The sequence below is a fragment of the Staurois parvus genome, unplaced genomic scaffold (genome assembly GCF_062004578.1).
Source record: "Staurois parvus isolate SC_StPar_1 unplaced genomic scaffold, SC_StPar_1.0 ptg000143l, whole genome shotgun sequence".
NCBI classification, from domain to species: domain Eukaryota; kingdom Metazoa; phylum Chordata; class Amphibia; order Anura; family Ranidae; genus Staurois; species Staurois parvus.
This window is the reverse complement of record NW_028317939.1, coordinates 1,910,752-1,935,932: the sequence shown is the minus strand read 5'-3', so window position 1 is coordinate 1,935,932 and position 25,181 is coordinate 1,910,752. Positions and strand designations below refer to the sequence as shown.

General features: G+C 43.6%; 1 protein-coding gene across 1 annotated transcript in view; it reads left to right on the top strand.

Annotated features, from left to right (window-relative positions):
- LOC149465135 (vomeronasal type-2 receptor 116-like) overlaps positions 1–25,181 on the top strand; it is a 53,758-nt gene that overhangs the window by 6,678 nt on the left and 21,899 nt on the right. Inside the window, exon 3 of the mRNA XM_089673611.1 lies at positions 2,287–2,510. Coding sequence (XP_089529737.1) covers positions 2,287–2,510 — 224 coding nt within the window. The remainder of the gene's footprint in view (positions 1–2,286; positions 2,511–25,181) is intronic.

Genomic DNA, 25,181 nt, shown 5'->3' with positions numbered 1-25,181 from the left:
ATGTCACATACCCTCTACCTAGATATGAATATGGTGGTAACTCAGACATGGAATTTGGGATCGTCCTATTTGATATTCACGTTTATAGTTCACTCCGTGGTCGGGTCCAGTTTGGCCCTAAACATTTAGTTGCTCTGATTTGAAACAGTCTCATATTGGGCCACGGATTTTGGACGCTTTCCCCCCAACATCCTATCTCTGTTCCGTAAGCGTAAGCAATATACAAGATCCCCCGGTTGGGACTAATATTTACATTGTCTTTGGAAAACGGTTTATGGAGATGTTTGGCCCGTGGCCTACATCCCAGATTAGTCATAAGTGATATTGTTGCTACTGCCATGCACTGTTTCATGTAAAGTAGATATCTTTATTCAAAATTGATATGGCCTATGAAGACCCTTTTCAAGTGACTCGATTGTTTACTTAGCACGGTTTAAAGTACCTTTCAGGAAATGACAGATTACAGATTGCATTATGTTTAACTTGTGATAACATAATATATTCAAAGTTAAAATATGTTACGCGCAATTGAATAACGCATTTTCAGTGTTTGGCCAAATTAATATGTTGTACATTCATAACTGATAGGTCTTATCCTTTGGCACACATTCACTTTCACACCTATTGTTACTCATCAATGTTTAGGAGCCTTGATATGGTCCAAGTGATTACCTACAACATTTTGTTTAATATGCTTTTGCATGTAATACTTCTAGCCTGCATCCCTCCCCTGCTACACACCACCTATCTCTCGATACAAGTTGGCCACTTCCCACCTACGTATATGTGTCAAGGACACCTCATGTTGGATTATTTCCCCTCTACACCTTTTATTCAGGAGAGTTAGGCCTCTTTCAGATTATACTGTAAATTCCCAATATGGCCGTCTCTGGGTTTGACAGCTCTCCAACTGTAATTTCAGACTCCCAGACAACGTCTTGCAAACAACCATTTCACAGGAGCTGTACTATGAGATAGAGTAGCTGGACTATTCTGCCTCTGGAGTCTAGTCTTTAAAGGAAGTTGAAGGAACATAGATCAATACATACATATGGCTGTATATGAAATACACCTGATACTTCTTTTCTTCTTTGCCAAATTCCTTGAACCTTTTCCTCTATAATTCTGTTTCTATTCCAACATTTCTGAAACTTTATACTAGTTTTTTTCTAGTCTTTATACTAGTCTTTCCCCCCCCCCATCACCACCCCTGCCCCCCTCTAGACCCCCCCCCCCTCTTTTCCTTTTTTTTTTTTCTCTCTTTATCCTTCCCCTTTCTCTCCCTGCCTACGTGATACTCATCTGGTACACTTATAGCCCTTAAGCAACCCTTTCTGGTAGATTACATAATGGCTACCAACCACACATCTAAACGGTCAATTCGCACACTCTCCGTGGCCTCTCTTAACGCGAGGGGCCTAAATGTACCTGAAAAACGTTCGCAACTTCTCACTTATATGAAAAGCCTTCATGCAGATGTGCTCTTTATCCAAGAAACTCATTTTCGAGCAGACCAAGTCCCTACATTCTCAAATGTTCACTATCCCACGGCATATCATTCAGTTAATGCGGAGGTGAAAGCCAAGGGGGTATCCATTTTACTCTCTAAAACGCTCCCGTTTGAACTTACTGAGTCGCTCGAGGATCCTGAGGGAAGGTTCCTTTTTCTCAAAGGCACCCTCTTTAATAAACCACTTACCTTAGTCAACATTTATAGTCCCAATACAGCACAAGTAGGCTTTTTTCGTAAAATCGCCAAGTTACTTGCTACATTTCAAATTGGGTATTTTGATTCTTGGAGGCAATTTTAATGTAGCTCTGAACCCATTGGAAGATACCTCCTCGGGGTTTTCATCCATACCGTTCCAAGCACTTAAACAAATTAAAATTGAATTGAAAGACCTTCTCCTACATGATACATGGCGTACTCTTCACCCCTCGGAAAAAAGATTACACCTTTTACTCTGCTCCTCACAAACGCCATTCTAGAATCGACTATTTCTTCCTCTCGCAAAAAGATTTATATACCTTGAAGTCTGCCTCGATCGAACCAAAGATCCTTTCGGATCATCACCCGATTATGATAACTTTGCAATTCCTGGATACACCAGGCATTCCTCACACAATATCTTCCTAAATCGATCTCAAGATCACAAGCAAAAGATTTAGAGGGAGCTCTGACGTCACGGGAACTACAACAGGCTATTACGCAATTGAAACCTGGTAAAAGTCCAGGACCTGAAGGTTTTATCAATTCTTATTTCAAGTCTTTTCTTGACGTCTTAGCGCTTCCATTTCCACAGGCCTTCAATTCATTAGACACGCCAGGGCAGTCCATGCGCCATCTTTCTGAGGCTCACATTACGGTTATACCCAAAGAGAATAAAGACCACACGTCCCCAGCGAATTACCGACCGATCTCCCTATTGGATGTTGATCTAAAGATCTTTGCCAAGATTCTGGCTAACCGTCTACTACCTGTTATAGAATCCATCATATCACCGGACCAGGTGGGCTTTGTTCCGGGAAGAGAGGCCAGAGATAACACAATAAGGGCCATAAATATACATCATTGGTTAACCCAAAATCAACAGTCTGGATTCTTTCTCTATTTAGATGCCGAAAAGGCGTTTGACAGACTAGCATGGGATTACCTAGAGGCAGTTTTGATTGGCATGGGACTGCCTTTGCGCTTTTTGACCTTTATTATGTCTCTATATAAAGACCCCACAGCACGAGTGCGAGTTAATGGACGCCTTTCGGATTCTTTTTTGATCGGCAATGGGACCAGACAGGGATGCCCACTGTCACCCCTCTTATTCATTCTTACACTGGAACCTTTATTGAATTGCATAAAAGATAATGATAACATCAAGGGGATTTTGATCAATGGCAAAATACATAAAGTGGCAGCCTTTGCTGATGACGTACTACTTTTCCTGACAGACCCACATATCACGATACCTAATTTGTTACAAGATTTCAAGTTATTTCAGTATTTGGCTAACTTTAAAATCAACTTTTCTAAATCCCAAGCGCTTAATGTATCATTAACTCCGGATGTGATTAGACAAGCGACATCAAATTTTCCCTTTACCTGGCAACGCGAGGCTATCACTTATTTAGGAATCCAATTACCAACCCATCTTACAGAACTATATGCAAAAAATGTTCTACCCCTCTTACGTAACATCTCCAAAGACCTTCAGTCGTGGAATAAACCTTGGTTCTCTTGGTTTGGTAGAGCAGCTATACTTAAGATGAACATGCTCCCCAGAATATTATATCTACTACAGACGATACCAATTCAATTACCAAACTCATTCTTTCAATCTTATAAAACGCTCTGTACCTCCTTTCCTTGGTATAATAAACACCCAAGAATTAGCTTCACCCAACTCACTATGCCCAAGAAGAGTGGAGGTATTGGATTACCGGATATTAACCGTTACTACAGGTCTTGCCGCCTAGCCAGATTAGTAGACTGGACCATGAACCACATTCGTAAGGTCTGGGTTGGTTTGGAGGCTGATTTCTCAAAGATACCACTTTCCACCTCCCCATGGCTGAAAACCTCCAACATCCCTTCTAAGTTTCAGAAACACCCACTTATAGGTCCCACTTTATGCTGTAGCTCGCAATTGTTCCAGAAAAAAGAACTTTCTTCCTCTCCGAGCCCTCTTACTCCGATCAAAATGAATCCGGACTTTATTCCAGGGATGTCTCCGACCTTTCTCGCTGGGTATAACCGAGAAGATAACCTAACAGTACGTCAATTCCTCAAAGATTCTAAGCTCTTATCTAGAGAGGATATTACAAATCGAAATTTTCCCGCTCAGCCGGCAAAAGTGTCCCTGCAGAGAGCTCCGCTATTTCTGACAGTTCTCTGACAGAAGGAACACATGTTTAGCGGTTGAAACATTGTATCTATTAGTTTACATTTAGGATACAGATGTTTCAACCGCTGTACATGTGAAGAAGCTGTGAGAGAACTGTCAGAAATAGAGGAACTCTGCACATACACTTTTTGCCGGCTTGGAATTATTCTTCTTTTCATCCTACTTCTTCTTCTTCTTCTTCTTCTTCTTCTTCATCCTCATCCTCTTCTTCTGAGGATGAGGATGAAGAAGAAGAAGAAGAAGTAGGATGAAAAGAAGAATAATTGCAAGCCGGCAAAAAGTGTATGTGCAGAGTTCCTCTATTCTGCAGATACACTTAGAGGAGCTCTGCAGATACACTTAGAGGAGCTCTGCACATACACTTTTTGCCGGCTTGGAATTAATCTTATTTTCATCCTACTTCTTCTTCTTCTTCTTCATCCTCATCCTCATCCTCAGAAGAAGAAGAAGAGGATGAGGATGAAGAAGAAGAAGAAGAAGTAGGATGAAAATAAGAATAATTCCAAGCCGGCAAAAAGTGTATCTGCAGCGCTCCTCTAAGTGTATCTGCAGAATGTCATTTATGGAAATAAATAGATACAATGTTTCAACCGCTGTATGGAGTGAATGTCCCAGAACTGTCATAAATAGTCTATTTCTGACAGTTCTGGGACATTCACTCCATACAGCTGTTTCAACCGCTGTATGGAGGGAATGTCATAGAACTGTCAGAAATAGACTATTAATGACAGTTCTGGGACTGTCCTTCCATACAGCGGTTGAAACATTGTATCTATTTGTTTCCATAAATGGATCCATTTATGGAAACAAATAGATACAATGTTTCAACCGCTGTATTGAAGGAATGTCCCAGAACTGTCAGAAATAGCCTATTTCTGACAGTTCTGGGACATTCCTTCAATACAGCGGTTGAAACATTGTATCTATTTGTTTCCATAAATGGATTCATTTATGGAAACAAATAGATACAATGTTTCAACCGCTGTATTGAAGGAATGTCCCAGAACTGTCAGAAATAGGCTATTTCTGACAGTTCTGTGACATTCCCTCCATACAGCGGTTGAAACCGCTGTATGGAGGGAATGTTACAGAACTGTCAGAAATAGCGGAGTTCTGCAGATACACGTAGCGGAGCTCTGCAGATACAATTTTTGCCGGCTTGGAATTCTTCTTATTTTCATCCTACTTCTTCTTCTTCATCCTCATCCTCATCCTCAGAAGAAGAAGAAGAGGATGAGGATGAAGAAGAAGAAGAAGTAGGATGAAAATAAGAAGAATTCCAAGCCGGCAAAAAGTGTATCTGCAGAGCTCCGCTAAGTGTATCTGCAGAGCTCCGCTAAGAAATAGCGGAGCTCTGCAGATACACTTTTTGCCGGCTTGGAATTCTCCTTCTTCTCATCCTTCTTCTTCTTCTCATCCTTCTTCTTCTTCTCATCCTTCTCCTTCTTCTCATCCTTCTCCTTCTTCTCATCCTTCTTCTTCTCATCCTTCTCCTTTTTCTCATCCTTCTTCTCATCCTTCTTCTTCTTCTCATCCTTCTCCTTCTTCTCATCCTTCTTCTTCTCATCCTTCTCCTTCTTCTCATCCTTCTTCTCATCCTTCTCCTTCTTCTCATCCTTCTTCTCATCCTTCTCCTTCTTCTCATCCTTCTCCTTCTTCTCATCCTTCTCCTTCTCCTTCTTCTCATCCTTCTCCTTCTTCTCATCCTTCTCCTTCTCCTTCTTCTCATCCTTCTCCTTCTTCTCATCCTTCTCCTTCTTCTCATCCTTCTCCTTCTTCTCATCCTTCTCCTTCTCCTTCTTCTCATCCTTCTCCTTCTTCTCATCCTTCTTCTTCTCATCCTTCTCCTTCTTCTCATCCTTCTTCTCATCCTTCTCCTTCTTCTCATCCTTCTTCTCATCCTTCTCCTTCTTCTCATCCTTCTCCTTCTTCTCATCCTTCTCCTTCTTCTCATCCTTCTCCTTCTTCTCATCCTTCTTCTTCTCATCCTTCTCCTTCTTCTCATCCTTCTTCTCATCCTTCTCCTTCTTCTCATCCTTCTTCTCATCCTTCTTCTCATCCTTCTCCTTCTTCTCATCCTTCTCCTTCTTCTCATCCTTCTCCTTCTTCTCATCCTTCTCCTTCTCCTTCTTCTCATCCTTCTCCTTCTTCTCATCCTTCTCCTTCTTCTCATCCTTCTCCTTCTTCTCATCCTTCTCCTTCTCCTTCTTCTCATCCTTCTCCTTCTTCTCATCCTTCTTCTTCTCATCCTTCTCCTTCTTCTCATCCTTCTTCTCATCCTTCTCCTTCTTCTCATCCTTCTTCTCATCCTTCTTCTCATCCTTCTCCTTCTTCTCATCCTTCTCCTTCTCCTTCTTCTCATCCTTCTCCTTCTTCTCATCCTTCTCCTTATTCTCATCCTTCTCCTTCTCCTTCTCATCCTTCTCCTTCTCCTTCTTCTCATCCTTCTCCTTCTTCTCATCCTTCTCCTTCTCCTTCTTCTCATCCTTCTCCTTCTTCTCATCCTTCTCCTTCTTCTCATCCTTCTCCTTCTTCTCATCCTTCTCCTTCTTCTCATCCTTCTCCTTCTCCTTCTTCTCATCCTTCTCCTTCTCCTTCTCCTTCCTCATCTCCAAGGGCATTTAAATTAAAGGTACAGTGTTCTGCACTAATTTAAAGGCTCTCTGAAGCCTAGAAACACCCTTTTTATAAGTCATCTTCGTAGCGAAAAAAATTTGCATCGAATCGAATTTCTTCCTGAAATTCGCCGAATCTGCCGAATCGAATTTTTGAATACTTCGCTCATCTCTAATAATCACACAAGTAACTACATACACCCTAGACTTTAACCCAGCACAATGTCTACTCCATCACTCCTCACTTCCTGTGAGGACTTATCGTAAGTCGCTTGCATTACACGTGATAAATGCGGCAAGGCAGTGTATTCCTGTTCATTGGCGATCAGACTATACTCCCACCGTGCGAGAGTGGATTCTTAGGATCAATAGGATCGCGGAAATGGAGGAGTTGATCTCAGTGGCAAAAGAACACCCCGAGCGATTCAGGAAGACTTGGGCTTGTTGGACTCATTTCCAATCTACTGATACTTAATGAAGGAATGAGCGAGAAAGATCTGGAGACACGGAAAGCCTCTAGAACTCTCACCTCAGGATTGACTCTATTAATGGACTTTAACTGAATTGTATCCCTAATTAAAGATAGGATCTGTTACAGCCAGGCCAATGCCAATTGATGTGATTGGTTTGGTTATGCCTATTTAATTCTAAACCTCATCCTCCCCCTCCCCCCCCCCTTTTTTTTTTTCTTTTCTTTCTTTTTCTTTTTTTTTTTTCCCCCATATTCCCTATCTATTTGTCCTCTATGTTCCGCCCACCTCATTATGATATTACCTTTCATATTCTTCCTCCATTCCCACGCTCATCTCTTTCTTTTCTTTTATTTCTCTCTTTTGCACCCCCTTTTCTCATACTCTAACTAGCTATATTTTTCATACGGTACGGAACACTCACAGATGTACAGGTGTAACAATAATCCACAAAACTAACCCACACTTTTCGGATATGGAAACATAGGACATATATGCCTTGAGATGATACTTTTGTCTTGCACTTCATAGTCCTGTTATTTGAGCTCTCCCTACATAGAGACTTGTGTATACCGTATTTATCTAAATGACATATCGTTTTCAGTACTGCTATGGTTATATCTTTTGCATCTGCCTTATGCAGGCCATAGACGGGGAGAAAAACGGCAGATTTTTCTTTTAAAAAACGAAAATTCAGTTGTTCAAGCGGCCGACGTTACCATCAATGGTAAAAAAAATCGGCCGATTTTCATCCCTTCTACAGCCGGCAAAAAGTGTCCCTGCAGAGAGCTCCGCTATTTCTGACAGTTCTCTGACAGTTCCTTCACATGTACAGCGGTTGAAACATTGTATCTATTTGTTTCCATTTAGGATACAGATGTTTTTATACAGAAACAAATAGATACAATGTTTCAACCGCTGTAAATGTGAAGGAACTGTCAGAGAACTGTCAGAAATAGCGGAGCTCTCTGCAGATACACTTTTTGCTGGACTGGAATTCCTCTTATTTTCATCCTACTTCTTCTGCTTCTTCTTCTTCTTCTTCATCCTCATCCTCATCCTCTTCTTCTTCTTCATCCTCTTCTTCTTCTTCATCCTCATCTTCATCCTCATCCTCTTCTTCTTCATCATCCTCATCCTCTTTTTCATCTTCATCCTCATCCTCTTCTTCTTCTTCTTCTTCATCCTCATCCTCTTCTTCTTCATCCGCATCCTCTTCTTCTTCATCATCCTCACCCTCTTCTTCTTCTTCTTCATCCTCATCCTCTTCTTCTTCATCATCCTCATCCTCATCTTCTTCTTCTTCTTCTTCCTCATCCTCTTCTTCTTCTTCTTTTCTTCCTCATCCTCATCCTCTTCTTCTTCTTCTTCTTCTTCTTCTTCATCCTCATCCTCTTCTTCTTCATCCGCATCCTCTTCTTCTTCATCATCCTCATCCTCTTCTTCTTCATCCTCATCCTCTTCTTCTTCTTCTTCTTCATCTTCATCCTCATCCTCTTCTTCTTCTTCTTCTTCTTCTTCATCCGCATCCTCTTCTTCTTCATCCTCATCCTCTTCTTCTTCTTCTTCATCCTCTTCTTCTTCATCATCCTCATCCTCTTCTTCTTCTTCTTCATCCTCATCCTCTTCTTCTTCTTCCTCATCCTCTTCTTCATCCTCATCCTCTTCTTCTTCTTCTTCCTCATCCTCTTCTTCTTCCTCATCCTCATCTTCTTCTTCTTCTTCATCCTCATCCTCTTCTTCATCCTCTTCTTCTTCTTCATCTTCATCCTCTTCCTCTTCTTCTTTTTCTTCTTTTTGTCTTCCTCTTGCAGGTCACTGCTCATGCGCAGATTTTTTATCGGTACAAAATCGACCGATTTGCCCACTAATTGCTGCGAAAATCGGCCGATCGGCAAAATCGGCCGATTTTTTTCCAACTTTACCGAAAACAAAAAACGGACAAAATCCCGAAAAACGGCCGACCAAATAGCCCACTAACAATCCGAAAATCGGCCGATTTTATTTTCGGCCGAAAAATCGGCCGATTTTCGACCCATCTATGGCCTGCATTACTGTGGGACCTCGTTTCATGATGATCTACAATCTAATATAATGTCCTGATCCCGTCTGCGTTACGGGAGAACATGTAAGAGGAGGTGCACGGACTGCGATCCATATCTGTCTATGACTTGTTTTGCCTTTCATACTTCAATAAAACTTTTTTGGAAAAAAATAAATAAATATTGTACATTCACATCAGTTCCTAACCCTCAAGGGGCATACAATCTAAAGTCCCTAACCTACATTCAAAGGTACACATACTAGGACCAATTTAGATAGGATCCAATTAACCGATCAGCATGTCTTTGGAGTGTGGGAGGAAACCGGAGTACCCGGAGGAAACCCACACAGGCACAGGGAGAACATGAAAACTCCAGGTGCCGTGGTTGGGATTCAAACCAGCGACCTGAGTACTGCCAGGTGAACGAGCTAACCCTTTAGCCTCCGTGCTTAGAGTGAACTGATACCTTGGATGTACTGAGGTCCAATGTCAGCTCAGTACCACAACAGAACAGTATGTGCATGAAATACCAGCTTCCACTCCTAGATCACAACACAGCGCAATCTCAGTCAGTTCTAGATGTCCGGAGATTCAGAACGATGGCCCAGTCCGGAGACGTTTCTTCCCCAAATACTAACAAGTAGAGCGGCTTCCTCACTTTGGGCTCTCAGTAATGTTGTCATATCTCATATTGTGGAGGATGAGGAGCATTATAATTATTGTTCCTGAAGCAGCCAGTTCAACGGTTCTTTCCCAGAGAGAGATGAATGTATTCGGATAAAGACACTCGCAACAGATGACAAGATCCAGCCGAATATGTGAAAATATTACAACAAACAGCCCTCAGAGTCCCATTTAAGATACGTCATTATCAATGATAGACACTTCACTGTCCAGAATACGTCCGATCTATAATACGCACCTTGGTAGCTTCCATGCATGCAGTCATGTGTGTCCTGATCTGTACCTGTGCGTCCATATTCATCAATTAAAGAAGCTTCATCTTAACAGTTACACTTCCCTTTATAAAAGTGACATGGATAGGGGGCTTCTGCCACGGAAACCTTCACCTGAGACATGTCAGCTGATGTGATCCAACAATGGACTTAGTACTATGCAGCACTGTACCGGAACCGACCCAGTCTGCGCTTGGGTACTCCCGCTTCCCCGACCGAACACCGACAACAGACACCACCACTGACCATACAAGACTAGACGACACCAGTCTTGAAATAAACCAGGAAGGAGACTAGTTTATTTTAACACAGATACAAGATATATACACTCCAGGGCACAATCCCCCCTCCCTGCATAATGACACAGGGCCGGACAACCCCTCCTCCCTGCATAATGTCACAGGGCGGGGCAATCCCCCTCCCTGCATAATGACACAGGGCGGGGCTATCTACATTTAGTAACAAGAGACACACCAGCAGACAGTCCCATCAGGAGGGAGGTCTGCTGGAGACACCCCCCACCAAGCCAATACCCATAAACACATACATCTCATAATAGTTTGCTCCCAAGCATGACACAATATAGAACATTGGGATGCAACCACATGGCATTAAACAATCAACAACCCCCACCCCAATATTAGGACAGATCACCCTGTACCCCTAACAGGCACAGGGTGCCTTACACATAAGAGGGATATGGGGAGCTGAGACAGGGGTCCCCCGACCTATCCAAAATGAGCTGTGTTCCATGGGCCCCCCACTCAAAGGGACTCCCATCATAGACTGAAATGGGATTTTTATTCTCAGACCCTATATTGTTTATAAATATATTAAAAAATGGTCCCAACACTGAACCTTGGGGTACACCACTAATCACACTGAACCTTGGGGTACACCACAAATAACACTGAACCTTGGGGTACCCCACTAATCACACTGAACCTTGGGGTACCCCACAAATAACACTGAACCTTGGGGTACACCACTAATCACACTGAACCTTGGGGTACACCACTAATCACACTGAACCTTGGGGTACACCACTAATCACACTGAACCTTGGAGTACACCACTAATCACACTGAACCTTGGGGTACACCACTAATTACACTGAACCTTGGGGTACACCACTAATCACACTGAACCTTGGGGTACACCACTAATAACACTGAACCTTGGGGTACACCACTAATCACACTGAACCTTGGGGTACACCACTGACACCTCTAGACCATTCAGAGTATGAATCATTACCCACTACTCTCTGAATACGATCTTTTAGCCAGTTTTCTATCCATTTACATTCAGATTTTCTCCAGCCCGTAGACTTTACCTTACACATTAGCCGTGTGTGGGGAACTGTGTCATCGCTTTTGCAAAATCCAAGTATACCACGTCCACCGCCACCCCTCTGTCCAAGTATACCAAGTCTACCGCCACCCCTCTGTCCAAGTATACCACATCCACCGCCACCGCTCTGTCCAAGTATACCACGTCCACCGCCACCGCTCTGTCCAAGTATACCACGTCCACTGCCACCCCTCTGTCCAAGTATACCATGTCCACTGTCACCGCTCTGTCCATGTATACCACGTCCACAGCCACCCCTCTGTCCAAGTATACCACATCCACCGCCAACCTTCTGTCCAAGTATACCAAGTCTACCGCCACCCCTCTGTCCAAGTATACCACATCCACCGCCACCGCTCTGTCCAAGTATAGCACGTCCACTGCCACCCCTCTGTCCAAGTATACCATGTCCACTGCCACCGCTCTGTCCATGTATACCACGTCCACAGCCACCCCTCTGTCCATGTATACCACGTCCTCAGCCACCCTTCTGTCCAAGTATACCATATCCACCACCACCCCTCTGTCCAAGTATACCACGTCCAACACCACCCCTCTGTCCAAGTATACCACGTGCACAACCTCCCCTCTGTCCAAGTATGCCACGTCCACTGCCACCCCTCTGTCCAAGTATACCACGTGCACAGCCTCCCCTCTGTCCAAGTATGCCACGTCCACCACCACCCCTCTGTCCAAGTATACCACGTCCATCGCCACCCCTCTGTCCAAGAATACCACATCCACTGCCACCCCTCTGTCCAAGTATACCACGTCAACAGCCACCCCTCTGTCCAAGTATACCACATCAACAGCCACCCCTCTGTCCAAGTATACCATGTCCACCACCACCCCTGTGGTCTTTTATTAAACTCCATTAAAATCTCCAGTATCTTCCCAACTATAGAAGTTACACTAACAGGTCTGTAATTACTTGGGAAAGATTTTGACCCCTTTTTAAATATTGGCCCCACATTGGCCTTACACCAATCCAGTGGTACTATGCCAGTCATTAAGGAGTCCCCAAAAATGAGAAGCAATGGCTGTGAAATGACAGAGCTCAATTCTGTAAGGCCCCGTGGGTGTCTGCCATCCGGTCCAGGGGCTTTATTCACCTTTATTCTGTCTAAATATTTCTGGATCATATCAGTTGTGATCCAATGTGGATCATCTGGGGGGTGTCAGTACCACACCCATTATGGACAAGAGCCCCCCCATGCTCCTTTGTATAGACAGAGCTGAAGAAGGGATTTCATACATTGTCCTTCTCTTTGTCCCCAGTCACCCCCTCTAGATGGTTCTGTAAAGGGCCTACATGCCCGGACCGGACCTTTCTACTATTCATAGATTGGAGGAATGTTTTGGGGTCGCTCCTGATATCTTTTGCAATCTGTTGTTCTTTTTCAATTTTTGTCCCTTTATTTCCTTTTTGCACATTCTGTTCTATTCTTTGTAATGTGTAAACGATGATCGCGTTCCTTCATTTTCATATTTAATAAAAGCTCTTTTCTTATTATCTATAGCCTTTTTAACTTTGTCCGTAAGCCACATAGGTTTGATTTTTAGCCTTTTATACTTGTTGCCCATGGGAATATATTGTGCAGTGTGGTCACATAAAGGCTTTTTGAATAACTCCCATTTCTGTGTAGTGTTCATCGATGCCAATATTCCCTCCCAGTCTAAGTCTTGGAGAGCAGCTGTCAGCCTTGGAAGATTAGCTCTCTTGAAATTGAGCATTTTTATTTTTCCTGTATGTGCTCGCTGTTTACAACTAACAATAAATGAAATCATGTTATGGTCACTGCTACCCAGATGTTCTTTTATATGGACATTCGTAATAAGCTCTGTATGGTTGGAGATGACCAGGTCCAGCAGAGCATCATTCCTAGTTGGGGCTTCTATGAACTGTACCATAAAATTCTCCTGTAGTAGGTTTATAGATTTTTGCCCTTTAACTGTTCCTGCAGTACCATTACTCCAGTCAATTTCTGGGTAGTTACCATCCCCCATTATTTTCACTGTCCCAGCCCTTGCAGCCCTTGCGATTTGTGCAAGGAGCTGAGTCTCCACCTCCTCATTAACACTGGGAGGCCTATAACAAACTCCAATGATTACCTTTGTAGTACGCCCCCCCATGTGCAGTTCCACCCATAATACTTCAGCCTCATGAAACTTTCACCACAGTCATGTCGGCCCTGCATCTAGGCTTCTCCTTCCTTCACTCCAGACCTGGCTTTTATAGAGAGACCGCCTAGTAACTTGGATCTAACTGTCACTTTTTGTCTTTCTTTAACCCCTTGCCTACCAGTCACTTATACCCCCTTCCTCACCAGGCCAACTTTCAGCTTTCAGCGCTGTTGCACTTTGAATGACGATTGCGCGGTCATGCAACACTGTACCCATATGACATTTTTATCATTTTTTTCTCACAAATAGAGCTTTCTTTTGGTGGTATTTACTTGCCGCTGGGGGTTTTTATTTTTTGCACTATAAACAAAAAAAGAGCAAAAAATTTGAAAAAAAGGTTTCTTTGTTTCTATTATAAAATTTTGCAAACAGGTAATTTTTCTCCTTTACTGATGTGTGTTGATGAGGCTGCACTGATAGGCAGCATGATGGGCACTTATAGGCAGCAATGATGGTCAATGATAGGCAGCACTGATGGGCACTTATAGGCAGCACTGATAGGCAGCATTGATGGGCACTGATAGGCAGCACTGATGGGCACTGATAGGCAGCACTGATGGACACTTATAGGCAGCACTGATAGGCACTGATAGGCAGCACTAATGAGGTGGCACGGATAGGCGGCACTGATAGGTGGAACTGATAGGCGGCACTGATGATGGGCACTGATAGTCAGCACTGATAGGCGGCACTGACTGGCGCCACTTCTGGGCACTGACTGACGGCACTGCTGAGCACTGACTGGCGCAACTGCTGGGCACTGACAGTCAACACTGCTGGGCTGCACTGAAAGGCACTGGTGGGTGGCACTGATGGGCACAGGTGGGTGGCACTGATGGGCAGAGGTGGGTGGCACTGATGGGCACAGGTGGGTGGCGCTGATGGGCAGAGTTGAGTGACACAGGTGGATGGCACTGATGGGCACAGGTGGGTGACACAGGTGGGTGGCACTGCTGAGCACTGGTGGGTGGTACCGCTGGGCACTGGTGGGCGGCACTGCTGGGCACAGGTGGGTGGAACTGGTGGGTGGCACTTGTGGGCACCGATCATCAGGGTACTGATCATCAGTGCCCTGATAATCGGTGCCGATCTCCGCTCTGACAACTGCTGGTTCTCGGCAGTACTTTCCCCACGTTCTGACAGCATGAAGAAAGTGCAGCCGAGAACCGGCAATTGCATTTCCCTGTGATCAGCGTGTCATTGGACACGGCTGATCACGTGGTAAAAAGCCGCTGTGATTGGCCTTTTAACACATCACGTGATCAGCTGTGTCCGTAGGACACAGCAATCATAGAGATCGCTGGGTGCCCTCCCAGAACTGGCCGGCTGCAGTGTAGCCGTCATTTGGCTATCTACGGTCAGCAACTGGTTAAGCAGAATATAATTCCGGAACTCCTCTACCTGTATATAGTAATGTGAGTATTTCTGTCTTCCATGAAAAGCTGCACAAATATGTGAGAAATGTTCATTACACCGACCCAGAAGAAGGCGAGATCTACTTCAATGAGAGAAGAGAAGTTCCAACCAAACTCATTTTATGGAGCTCGGCTAAGGATCACAATTCTTCGTATTCTTATGAATTAATTAGCATTTCACGAGCCCCAAACTACGAGCCGGGAAGATTTGCTGATATGAGTGATCCCAACTTCTGGAAAAGAGGCAAAGCAAGTCGTTTTTTAATAGTTTTTCATTTCTATCATTTGCTGAGAAGGTTCATGATTAGGATTTATAGGGACATCTTTAAGATATACAGTTCATGAAAAGGATTGAATTCCTGGAGTCCATGAAGGTTGTCGATTGTGAGAATGTTGTGCATGTGGAAAGTTTCCTATAAGATAACCTTCTATTGTATGTATGTATGTGTTATGAGTAAAGTTGGCATTGAACATATCGGGGGGGAGGGGGTGTGTGTAAAACTCTGGACATATATGACGTGGGATTTACCTATTAAAGGAAACAGCAATACTGAAATCAGGAGAGAATCAATAATATATCCAACAAAGACCTTAACCACTTCCCGACCGGCCGTTGCATATAAACGGCCAGATGGTGGCAGTGCAGGGTCAGATGGCCGTTTATAAACGGCCTTCCCGCACCCTGCTTGTGCACGCTCCCTGGGAGCGCGCAGCACCGCAATCCGGTGCCCGCTGTGTCCTCCGGACACAGTGAAACACCGATCGTCGGACGGGACCTCTGTACGAGGTCCCGATCATGTGATCACTGATTGGCCAATCAGTGATCACATACAAAGTAGTAAGCAAGATGTCACTTGTGACAGCATTGCTTACTACGTGTGAAATCTGTGAATGATCACAGAGGTCACATGGTACAAGCCTATTCACAACAGCCTTGTACCATGTGACAACCTGTGACCAATCACAGCTCACTCAGTACTTCTCAATGAGTGCAGGAATGCAGACAGACAGAAAGAAAAATGATTGCTTTTACATCCTATATGGGTGTAAAAGCAATGTGTAAAAAAAAAAAAAAATCTTCATCACCCCCCACAAGTAGTACAGTGTCACCATGGTGACACTGTACTGCTAGAGTGACAGTATGTAAAAAAAAAAAAAAATAATAAAAAATAATAATATAAAAAAATAAAATAAAAATGTAAAAAAAAATGTTTAAAAATTATAATTTTTGGTTATAAACTAATTTGGATTTTTTTTTTTTACTAAAAAGATAACGAAATAATTATTGGCAAAGATTTATGATGAAATATTATTTATTTGCAAAATTTTATAAAAAAAGCACTTTTTTCAAAATGTTTGGACTTTTTCATTTACATAGCAAAAAAAATAAAAATCCCAGCGGTGAATAAATACCACCAAAATAAAGCTTTATCTGTCTCAAAAAAATGCTAAAAAATTCATTTGGGTACAGTGTTGCATGACCGCGCAATTGTCATTCAAAGTGTGATAGCGCTGAAAGCTGAAAATTGCCCTGGTCAGGAAGGGGGTAAAAGTGTCCGGACTGGAAGGGGGGTGAAAGTGTCCGGACTGGAAGGGGGGGAAAGTGTCCGGACTGGAAGGGGGGGGAAAGTGTCTGGACTGGAAGGGGGGGAAAGTGTCCGGACTGGAAGGGGGGTGAAAGTGTCCGGACTGGAAGTGGTTAAGTAGTTCAGGATGTCTTTATAACATGTCCTTAGCATTCCATAAAAAGTATGAAAGAAATAGAAAGAAAAGAAATATAACTGGGCGCCTCTTTGTGTTCTCCATGTTTTGATGGAAATAAATCCCATAAGAACCTTCCGAGCTCCTAGAGGCGTCTCCTGGATGAATGGCGCCTGACGTTGTAAAATCTATGACAAGGTTGGCAGTTGGTAACACATTGTATTCAGAGACATCCGTCATGACTGGCACATCGTTCACTTCACCCTGAGATTGACTCCAATAACCACACTGACCACAGAGAGACTTCTAACTGCGATGATACTTTATTATTTGTGTCGGCCACAGCTTGATATCTATGAATAATGAACAATCCACCAATAAAATACATCGATCACCAAATCCCTTGCAGTGCGCTGAGTGGTGGATCTCCACTTTGCTTCCTTAGCAGGAGCCAATTCAGACCCCAATTCAGTAGGCTCAGGGGCTTACTTGGGCTTCCCGCTACCAATTCCACCCATATGGAAGAAAAATATTGGATATATATTGGAAAAATATTCTTCCCAAATATATAGACATATATTTGAAATGCTACAATTTTGGCCGTATGCAATATATTTCAATAAATATATATATATACTGCATGATGAAATTTTTTTATTACAAAAGATATGAAAAAAAAATGTAAAAATAAATTTCAATTATACTGTATGTCTTTAAAAATACAAATCTACATTTTTGGAATGCATTTACAAATATATGTAAAAATATCTTAAAATGTAATCTGCTCCGGGTGTTTGCTAAACAAAATTCCAATACGTGTAAATTAATTGATTTACGTGAAAGTTATATTGACTACAAATGGTGGTCTAGATACTGGGTTTTTTTTTTTACTAGTAATGATGGCGATCAGCGACTTATAGCGGGACTTCGACAGGCATTCTGAAACTTAGCTGAACTGAAATGGTGACACTGACACCTCCAGTGACATCAATACAGTGATCAGTACTAAAGAAAAAGGCATGACACTGTACTAATGGCACTGGGTAGGAATGGTGATCATATCCCCCTTATGTATTATACATGGAGAACACATCCAACCCCCCCCCCCCCCTATTTATTATACATGGAGATCATTTGCCCCCCTTATATATTATACATGGAGATCATATCCCCCTTATGTATTATACATGGAGATCATATCCCCCCCTTATGTATTATACATGGAGATCATATCCCTCCTTTATGTATTATACATGGAGATCATATCCCCCCTTATGTATTATACATGGAGATCATATCCCCCCCTTATGTATTATATATGGAGATCATATCCCCCCCTTATGTATTATACATGGAGATCATACCTCCCCTTATGTATTATACATGGAGATCATATCCCGCATTATGTATTATACATGGAGATCATATCCCCCCTTATGTATTATACATGGAGATCATATCCCCCCTTATGTATTATACATGGAGATCATATCCCCCCTTATGTATTATACATGGAGATCATATCTCCCTTATGTATTATACATGGAGATCATATCCCCCCTTATGTATTATACATGGAGATCATATCCCCCCTTATGTATTATACATGGAGATCATATCCCCCCTTATGTATTATATATGGCGATCATATCCCCCCCTTATGTATTATACATGGAGATCATATCCCCCTTATGTATTATACATGGAGATCATATCCCCCCTTATGTATTATACATGGAGATCATATCCCCCTTATGTATTATACATGGAGATCATATCCCCCCTTATGTATTATACATGGAGATCATATCCCCCTTATGTATTATACATGGAGATCATATCCCCCCTTATGTATTATACATGGAGATCATATCCCCCTTATGTATTATACATGGAGATCATATCCCCCCTTATGTATTATACATGGAGATCATATCCCCCTTATGTATTATACATGGAGATCATATCCTCCCTTATGTATTATACATGGAGATCATATCCCCCTTATGTATTACACATGGAGATCATATCCCCCCTTATGTATTATACATGGTGATCATATCCCCCCTTATGTATTATACATGGAGATCATAACCCCCCTTATGTATTATACATGGAGATCATATCCCCCTTTATGTATTATACATGGAGATCATATCCCCCCTTATGTATTATATATGGAGATCATATCACCCCTTATGTATTATACATGGAGATCATATCCCCCCTTATGTATTATACATGGAGATCATATCCCTCTTATATATTATACATGGAGATCATATCCCCCCTTATGTATTATACATGGAGATCATATCCCCCTTATGTATTATACATGGAGATCATATCCCCCCTTATGTATTATATATGGAGATCATATCACCCCTTATGTATTATACATGGTGATCATACCCCCCCTTATGTATTACACATGGAGATCATATCCCCCCTTATGTATTATACATGGAGATCATATCCCCCCTTATGTATTATACATGGAGATCATATCCCCCCTTATGTATTATACATGGTGATCATATCCCCCTTATGTATTATACATGGAGATCATATCCCCCCTTATGTATTATACATGGAGATCATATCCCCCCTTATGTATTATACATGGAGATCATATCCCCCCTTATGTATTATACATGGTGATCATATCCCCCTTATGTATTATACATGGAGATTATATCCCCCCTTATGTATTATACATGGAGATCATATCCCCCCCTTATGTATTATACATGGAGATCATATCCCCCCGTATGTATTATACATGGAGATCATATCCCCCCTTATGTATTATACATGGAGATCATATCCCCCCTTATGTATTATACATGTTCATCATATCCCCCCTTATGTATTATACATGTTCATCATATCCCCCCTTATGTATTATACATGGAGATCATATCCCCTTTATGTATTATACATGTTCATCATATCCCCCCTTATGTATTATACATGTTCATCATATCCCCCCTTATGTATTATACATGGTGATCATATCCCCTTTATGTATTATACATGTTCATCATATCCCCCTTATGTATTATACATGGAGATCATATCCCCCCTTATGTATTATACATGGTGATCATATCCCCTTTATGTATTATACATGTTCATCATATCCCCCTTATGTATTACTCATGGAGATCATATCCCCCTTATGTATTATACATGGTGATCATATCCCCCTTATGTATTATACATGGAGATCATATCCCCCCTTATGTATTATACATGGAGATCATATCCCCCCTTATGTATTATACATGGAGATCATATCCCCCCTTATGTATTATGCATGGAGATCATATCCTCCCTTATGTATTATACATGGAGATCATATCCCCCCTTATGTATTATACATGGAGATCATATCCCCCCTTATGTATTATACATGGAGATCATATCCCCCTTATGTATTATACATGGAGATCATATCCCCCTTATGTATTATACATGGAGATCATACCCCCCCTTATGTATTATACATGGAGATCATATCACCCTTATGTATTATACATGGAGATCATATCCCCCCTTATGTATTATACATGGAGATCATATCCCCCCCCCCTTATGTATTATACATGGAGATCATATCCCCCCTTATGTATTATACATGGAGATCATATCCCCCTTATGTATTATACATGGAGATAATATCCCCCCCTTATGTATTATACATGGTGATCATATCCCCCCTTATATATTATACATGGAGATCATATCCCCCCTTATGTATTATACATGGAGATCATATCCCCCTTATGTATTATACATGGAGATCATATCCCCCCTTATGTATTATACATGGAGATCATATCCCCCTTATGTATTATACATGGAGATCATATCCTCCCTTATATATTATACATGGAGATCATATCCCCCCTTATGTATTATACATGGAGATCATATCCCCCCTTATGTATTATACATGGAGATCATATCCCCCTTATGTATTATACATGGAGATCATATCCCCCCTATGTATTATACATGGAGATCATATCCCCCCTATGTATTATACATGGAGATCATATCCCCCCTTATGTATTATACATGGAGATCATATCCCCCTTATGTATTATACATGGATATCATATCCCCCCTTATGTATTATACATGGTGATCATATCCCCCCTTATGTATTATACATGGTGATCATATCCCCCCCTTATGTATTATACATGGTGATCATATCCCCCCTTTATGTATTATACATGGAGATCATATCCCCCCTTATGTATTATACATGGAGATCATATCCCCCTTATGTATTATACATGGTGATCATATCTCCCCTTATGTATTATACATGGAGATCATATCCCCCCCTTATGTTTTATACATGGTGATCATATCCCCCCTTATGTATTATACATGGAGATCATATCCCCCTTATGTATTATACATGGAGATCATATCTCCCCTTATGTATTATATATGGAGATCATATCCCCCTTATGTATTATACATGGAGATCATATCCCCCCTTATGTATTATACATGGAGATCATATCCCCCTTATGTATTATACATGGAGATCATATCCCCCCTTATGTATTATACATGGAGATCATATCCCCCTTAAATATTTTACATGGAGATCACCATTACGACTGGGCTTCCTCGTGCAGAGCAGTGCGTCTCACCCAATGGTCCCCTTTTTTGGCAAGTCTTCCAGCACTCTCCCAAGGCAGGTATTAGAGCTAAAAACACTCCCTTCCCTGCCCTCCCAAACCACGAGTCGGAACTTTGTGTAGGGTGAAAATGAATGACTGTTTATTAAACACAGCTCAGTATATACAGCTTCACCCCCACCCCCACCAGACAGCCTGGCACCGGGTTTTTCCCACCCACAACAAACCCTACAACCAAGCTATACAGTGTGAACTCTATAGAAGCGAAAGACTACAAGGCCACATTTCCCTAATCAAACAGTGTAGAATGTCTGTGAAACATGTCCAGCTTTACAAAGGGGAGAAAACCAGAACAAAAAGGGCAAAATGTTATCACACAGGGACAGTTCGTTACAAGGCTCCCCTGTTGTGTAACACCCGTCAGACCCGGTGAGACCTTCAAACGGGTCCGCTTGGGGCTGGTCGATTCAGAGGGTCACTTCTCCAACTCGGCTTGCCGAGAAATCCCATCCGCGTTGGCATTTTGCTTCCCCGGTCGGTGCTGGATTGTAAAGTTATAGGGTTGGAGTGCCAAGCTCCACCACAGCAGACGACCATTATCCCCAGAGACCCGATTTAGCCATACCAGGGGGTTGTGATCAGTGAGTACGGTACAGGTAGGGCTGCAATTTCTTGAGGGCCCATACCAAGGCAGGGCATTCTTTCTCCACAGCAGCGTAGGCCACCTCCCGGGGTAACAACTTTCTACTTAGGTAGGCCACTGGATGGTCGTTCCCATCATCCCCGATTTGCTCAGAACAGCGCCCAATCCAAAGGTGGAGGCATCTGTGTGAACACAAAACCGTTTGGAAGGGTCTGGAGCAGCCAAAATGGGAGCATGGATCAGATCATGTTTGAGCTTTTAGAAAGCCGTTTCACACTCTGGGGACCACACAACTTGTCGGGGCAGATTATTCCGGGTCAGATCCGTTAGGGGTTTAGCAATGGCGCTGTAGTTGGGGATAAATTTACGATAGTACCCTGCAGTGCCTAGGAAGGACTTGGTCTTAGTTTGGGGAGTGGGCCAATTTGCTACCACTTCTACCTTTGCCGGTGCCGGTCGTTGCTTCCCACATCCTACCCGATGTCCTAGATATTTGACCTCAGACACCCCAACACGGCATTTGTCAGGTCGGATGGTCAGCCCTGCTTGCCCAATGCGATCAAGCACTTCCCTGAGGTGTCGGAGGTGATCCTCCCAACTATCACTGTAGATAGCTATATCGTCTAGATAGGCGCAGGAGAAGTCCAGCAGTCCATCCAGCAGCTTATCTACCATTCTCTGAAAGGTAGCTGGGACATTCTTCATCCCAAACGGCATGACCCTGGACTGGTACAAGCTGAAAGGAGTGATGAATGCCGACTCTGGTACCACGTCCGCATCCAGCAGAATCTGCCAGTACCCCTTGCAGAGATTGATAGTGGTAAGAAAATTACCTTTGGCCATCCAGTCCAGCAGCTCATCTATCCGGGGCATGGGGTATGCATCGGTCACAGTCCGGTCATTGAGCCTGCGGTAATCCACACAGAACAGGATGTTCCGTCCTTCTTTGGTTCCAGAACTACTGGGGAGGCCCAGGGATTGTCAGAGGGTACTATCACACCTAAATCTAACATTTCCTTAATCTCTCTTCTCATCCCTTCTCTGATGGACTCGGGCACCCGGTAGGCTGCCTGCTTCAGGGGGGCCTGACCCTGCGTGTCTACCCGGTGGGCAGTTGTAGTGGTGTAACCGGGCAGAGACGAGAACAGCCCTTGGTGCTCTTGGAGCAGTTGACGGACCTGTTCTTGGGCCTTGGGAGGCAGCCGTGTGCTAATATCTACATCCGCTACACTCAGCTGGGACTGTCCATCCCCCGGGAGCCCTGGCAGAAGAAGTGTTTCTGAGTCATCTGTAGCCGGAGCGCATATAGCAGCTACACTCTCCTCCTCGATAAACGGTTTCAGCATATTCACATGGAAGGTTCACTGGATCCTTCCATCCGATCAGCGAGCTACAATGTACGTGGTATCACAGAGTTGCTTGGTATGGGCCCTGCCAGGTAGCCTGTAATTTGTCATGCCTGACTGGTTTCAAGGCCAACACTTTCTGTCCTAAGTGAAACGTTCGGTCTCGGGCAGACCGGTTGTACCACCGTTTCTGTCTGCTCTATGCGGCCTCAAGGTTGTCTCGTACTAAGGTCATCAACCGTTGTAGACTCTCCCTGAGCTCCAGCACATAGGCCACCACTGAGGTCCCCTCCTCAGCCACTGCTCCCTCCCAGTGTTTGCGTAGGAGATCCAGGGGTCCCTGAACCCTCAAGCCGTACAGCAGCTCAAAGGGAGAGAACCCTGTGGACTCCTGCGTTACCTCTTGGTAAGCGAACAGGAGGTGGGGAACATGCCGCTCCCAGCCCTTATGGGACATGGTGAACATTCGGAGGAGCTGTTTCAGCGTACCGTTAAACCGTTCACAGAGCCCATTGGTGTGGGGGTGGTAGGGAGAGCTGTACAGCGGTCTGATCTCACACAACTTCCAAAGTTGTCGGGTAAGCTCGGCCGTGAACTACGTGCCTTGGTCGGTCAGGATCCCCCAAGAAAATCCTACCCGAGTAAAGATCTGCAGCAGGGCTTGAGCAACTGTTTCTGCCTGCACATCTCTCAGCGCTACGGCCTCCGGGTACCGGGTGGCGTAGTCGACATTAGTCAAGATATTCTTCTTGCCTGTGGGACTAGGCCATTTCAGGGGCCCCACTAGGTCCACGGTAGGGGCCTCAGAGTGGCCCTGGGCCTGTCTCCCTGCTTCCCTACCTTCTGGCAGACCTCACAAGACCTACAGTAGTCCCACACATCCCCCGATACTCCTGGCCATAAGAAACTCTGGGTTAAGCGATGCAGGGTTTGTCGCTTGCCCAAATGCCCAGCAAGGGGAATATCATGCACAATCTGGAGGAGGTCACGCCAATACTTCCTCGGTACTACCATCTGCTGGTGAGTTATTTGGGCAGCTCCCACCTCTGCTCCCCCGTGGACCCTGTACAACTTGCCCTGGTCCCACTCATACCTCACATCTCCAAATCCCCCAGGATCACTTCCAGCCCTCTGTCTATAGGGGTTTAAGGTCCGGTCCCTGGCTGTTTCTTTAGCGAAATCAGCGGTGGAATCCCAGGTCAGGGCAGGGACAAGTTCAGCAGGGGGTGGGTACTCGACTCTTACCGGAACCTCGGCAGGTGGAGCGGCAGCATGCGCTCTAGCTTGGTGGCGAGTGGTGACTGGATGAGCTTCAGCAGGGGTCTCGGTGCCAAAAGTGGAGACCAGGACTCCCAGATCATTTCCAAGGAGAACCTTAGCTGGCAAGTTCTGCATTACTCCAATTTCAACGTCCCTGGCCCTGGCCCCTCAATCCAGATGAAGCCTTGCAGTAGGAATCCGGTAGACATGGCCTCCCGCTACCCGTACAGCCACAGACCGCCCAGTCTTGGACCAGTCTGGTACCAGTTGGGGTTGGACTAGGGTGAGTGTGGCCCCAGTGTCCCGTGATCCATATTCTTAGCTCCCAAGTGCAGAACATTACATTTATCAACATTAACCCTCATTGGCCCCATAGTCCCCCAATTACACAGAGCATTGAGGTCGGCTTGTAAGTTGGAGACACCCTGTAAGGACGTTATTCCCCGGCACAGCTTGGTGTCATCTTCAAAGACTGAAATCCCCGATATATAGATTATATAGATTACAAAGTAAGGGTCTCAACACTGAACCTTGGAGTACTCCACTAATAACACTGAACCATATCTGAATACGATCTTTTAGCCAGTTTTCTATCCATTTACATATGGATTTTTCCAGCCTGTAGACTTTG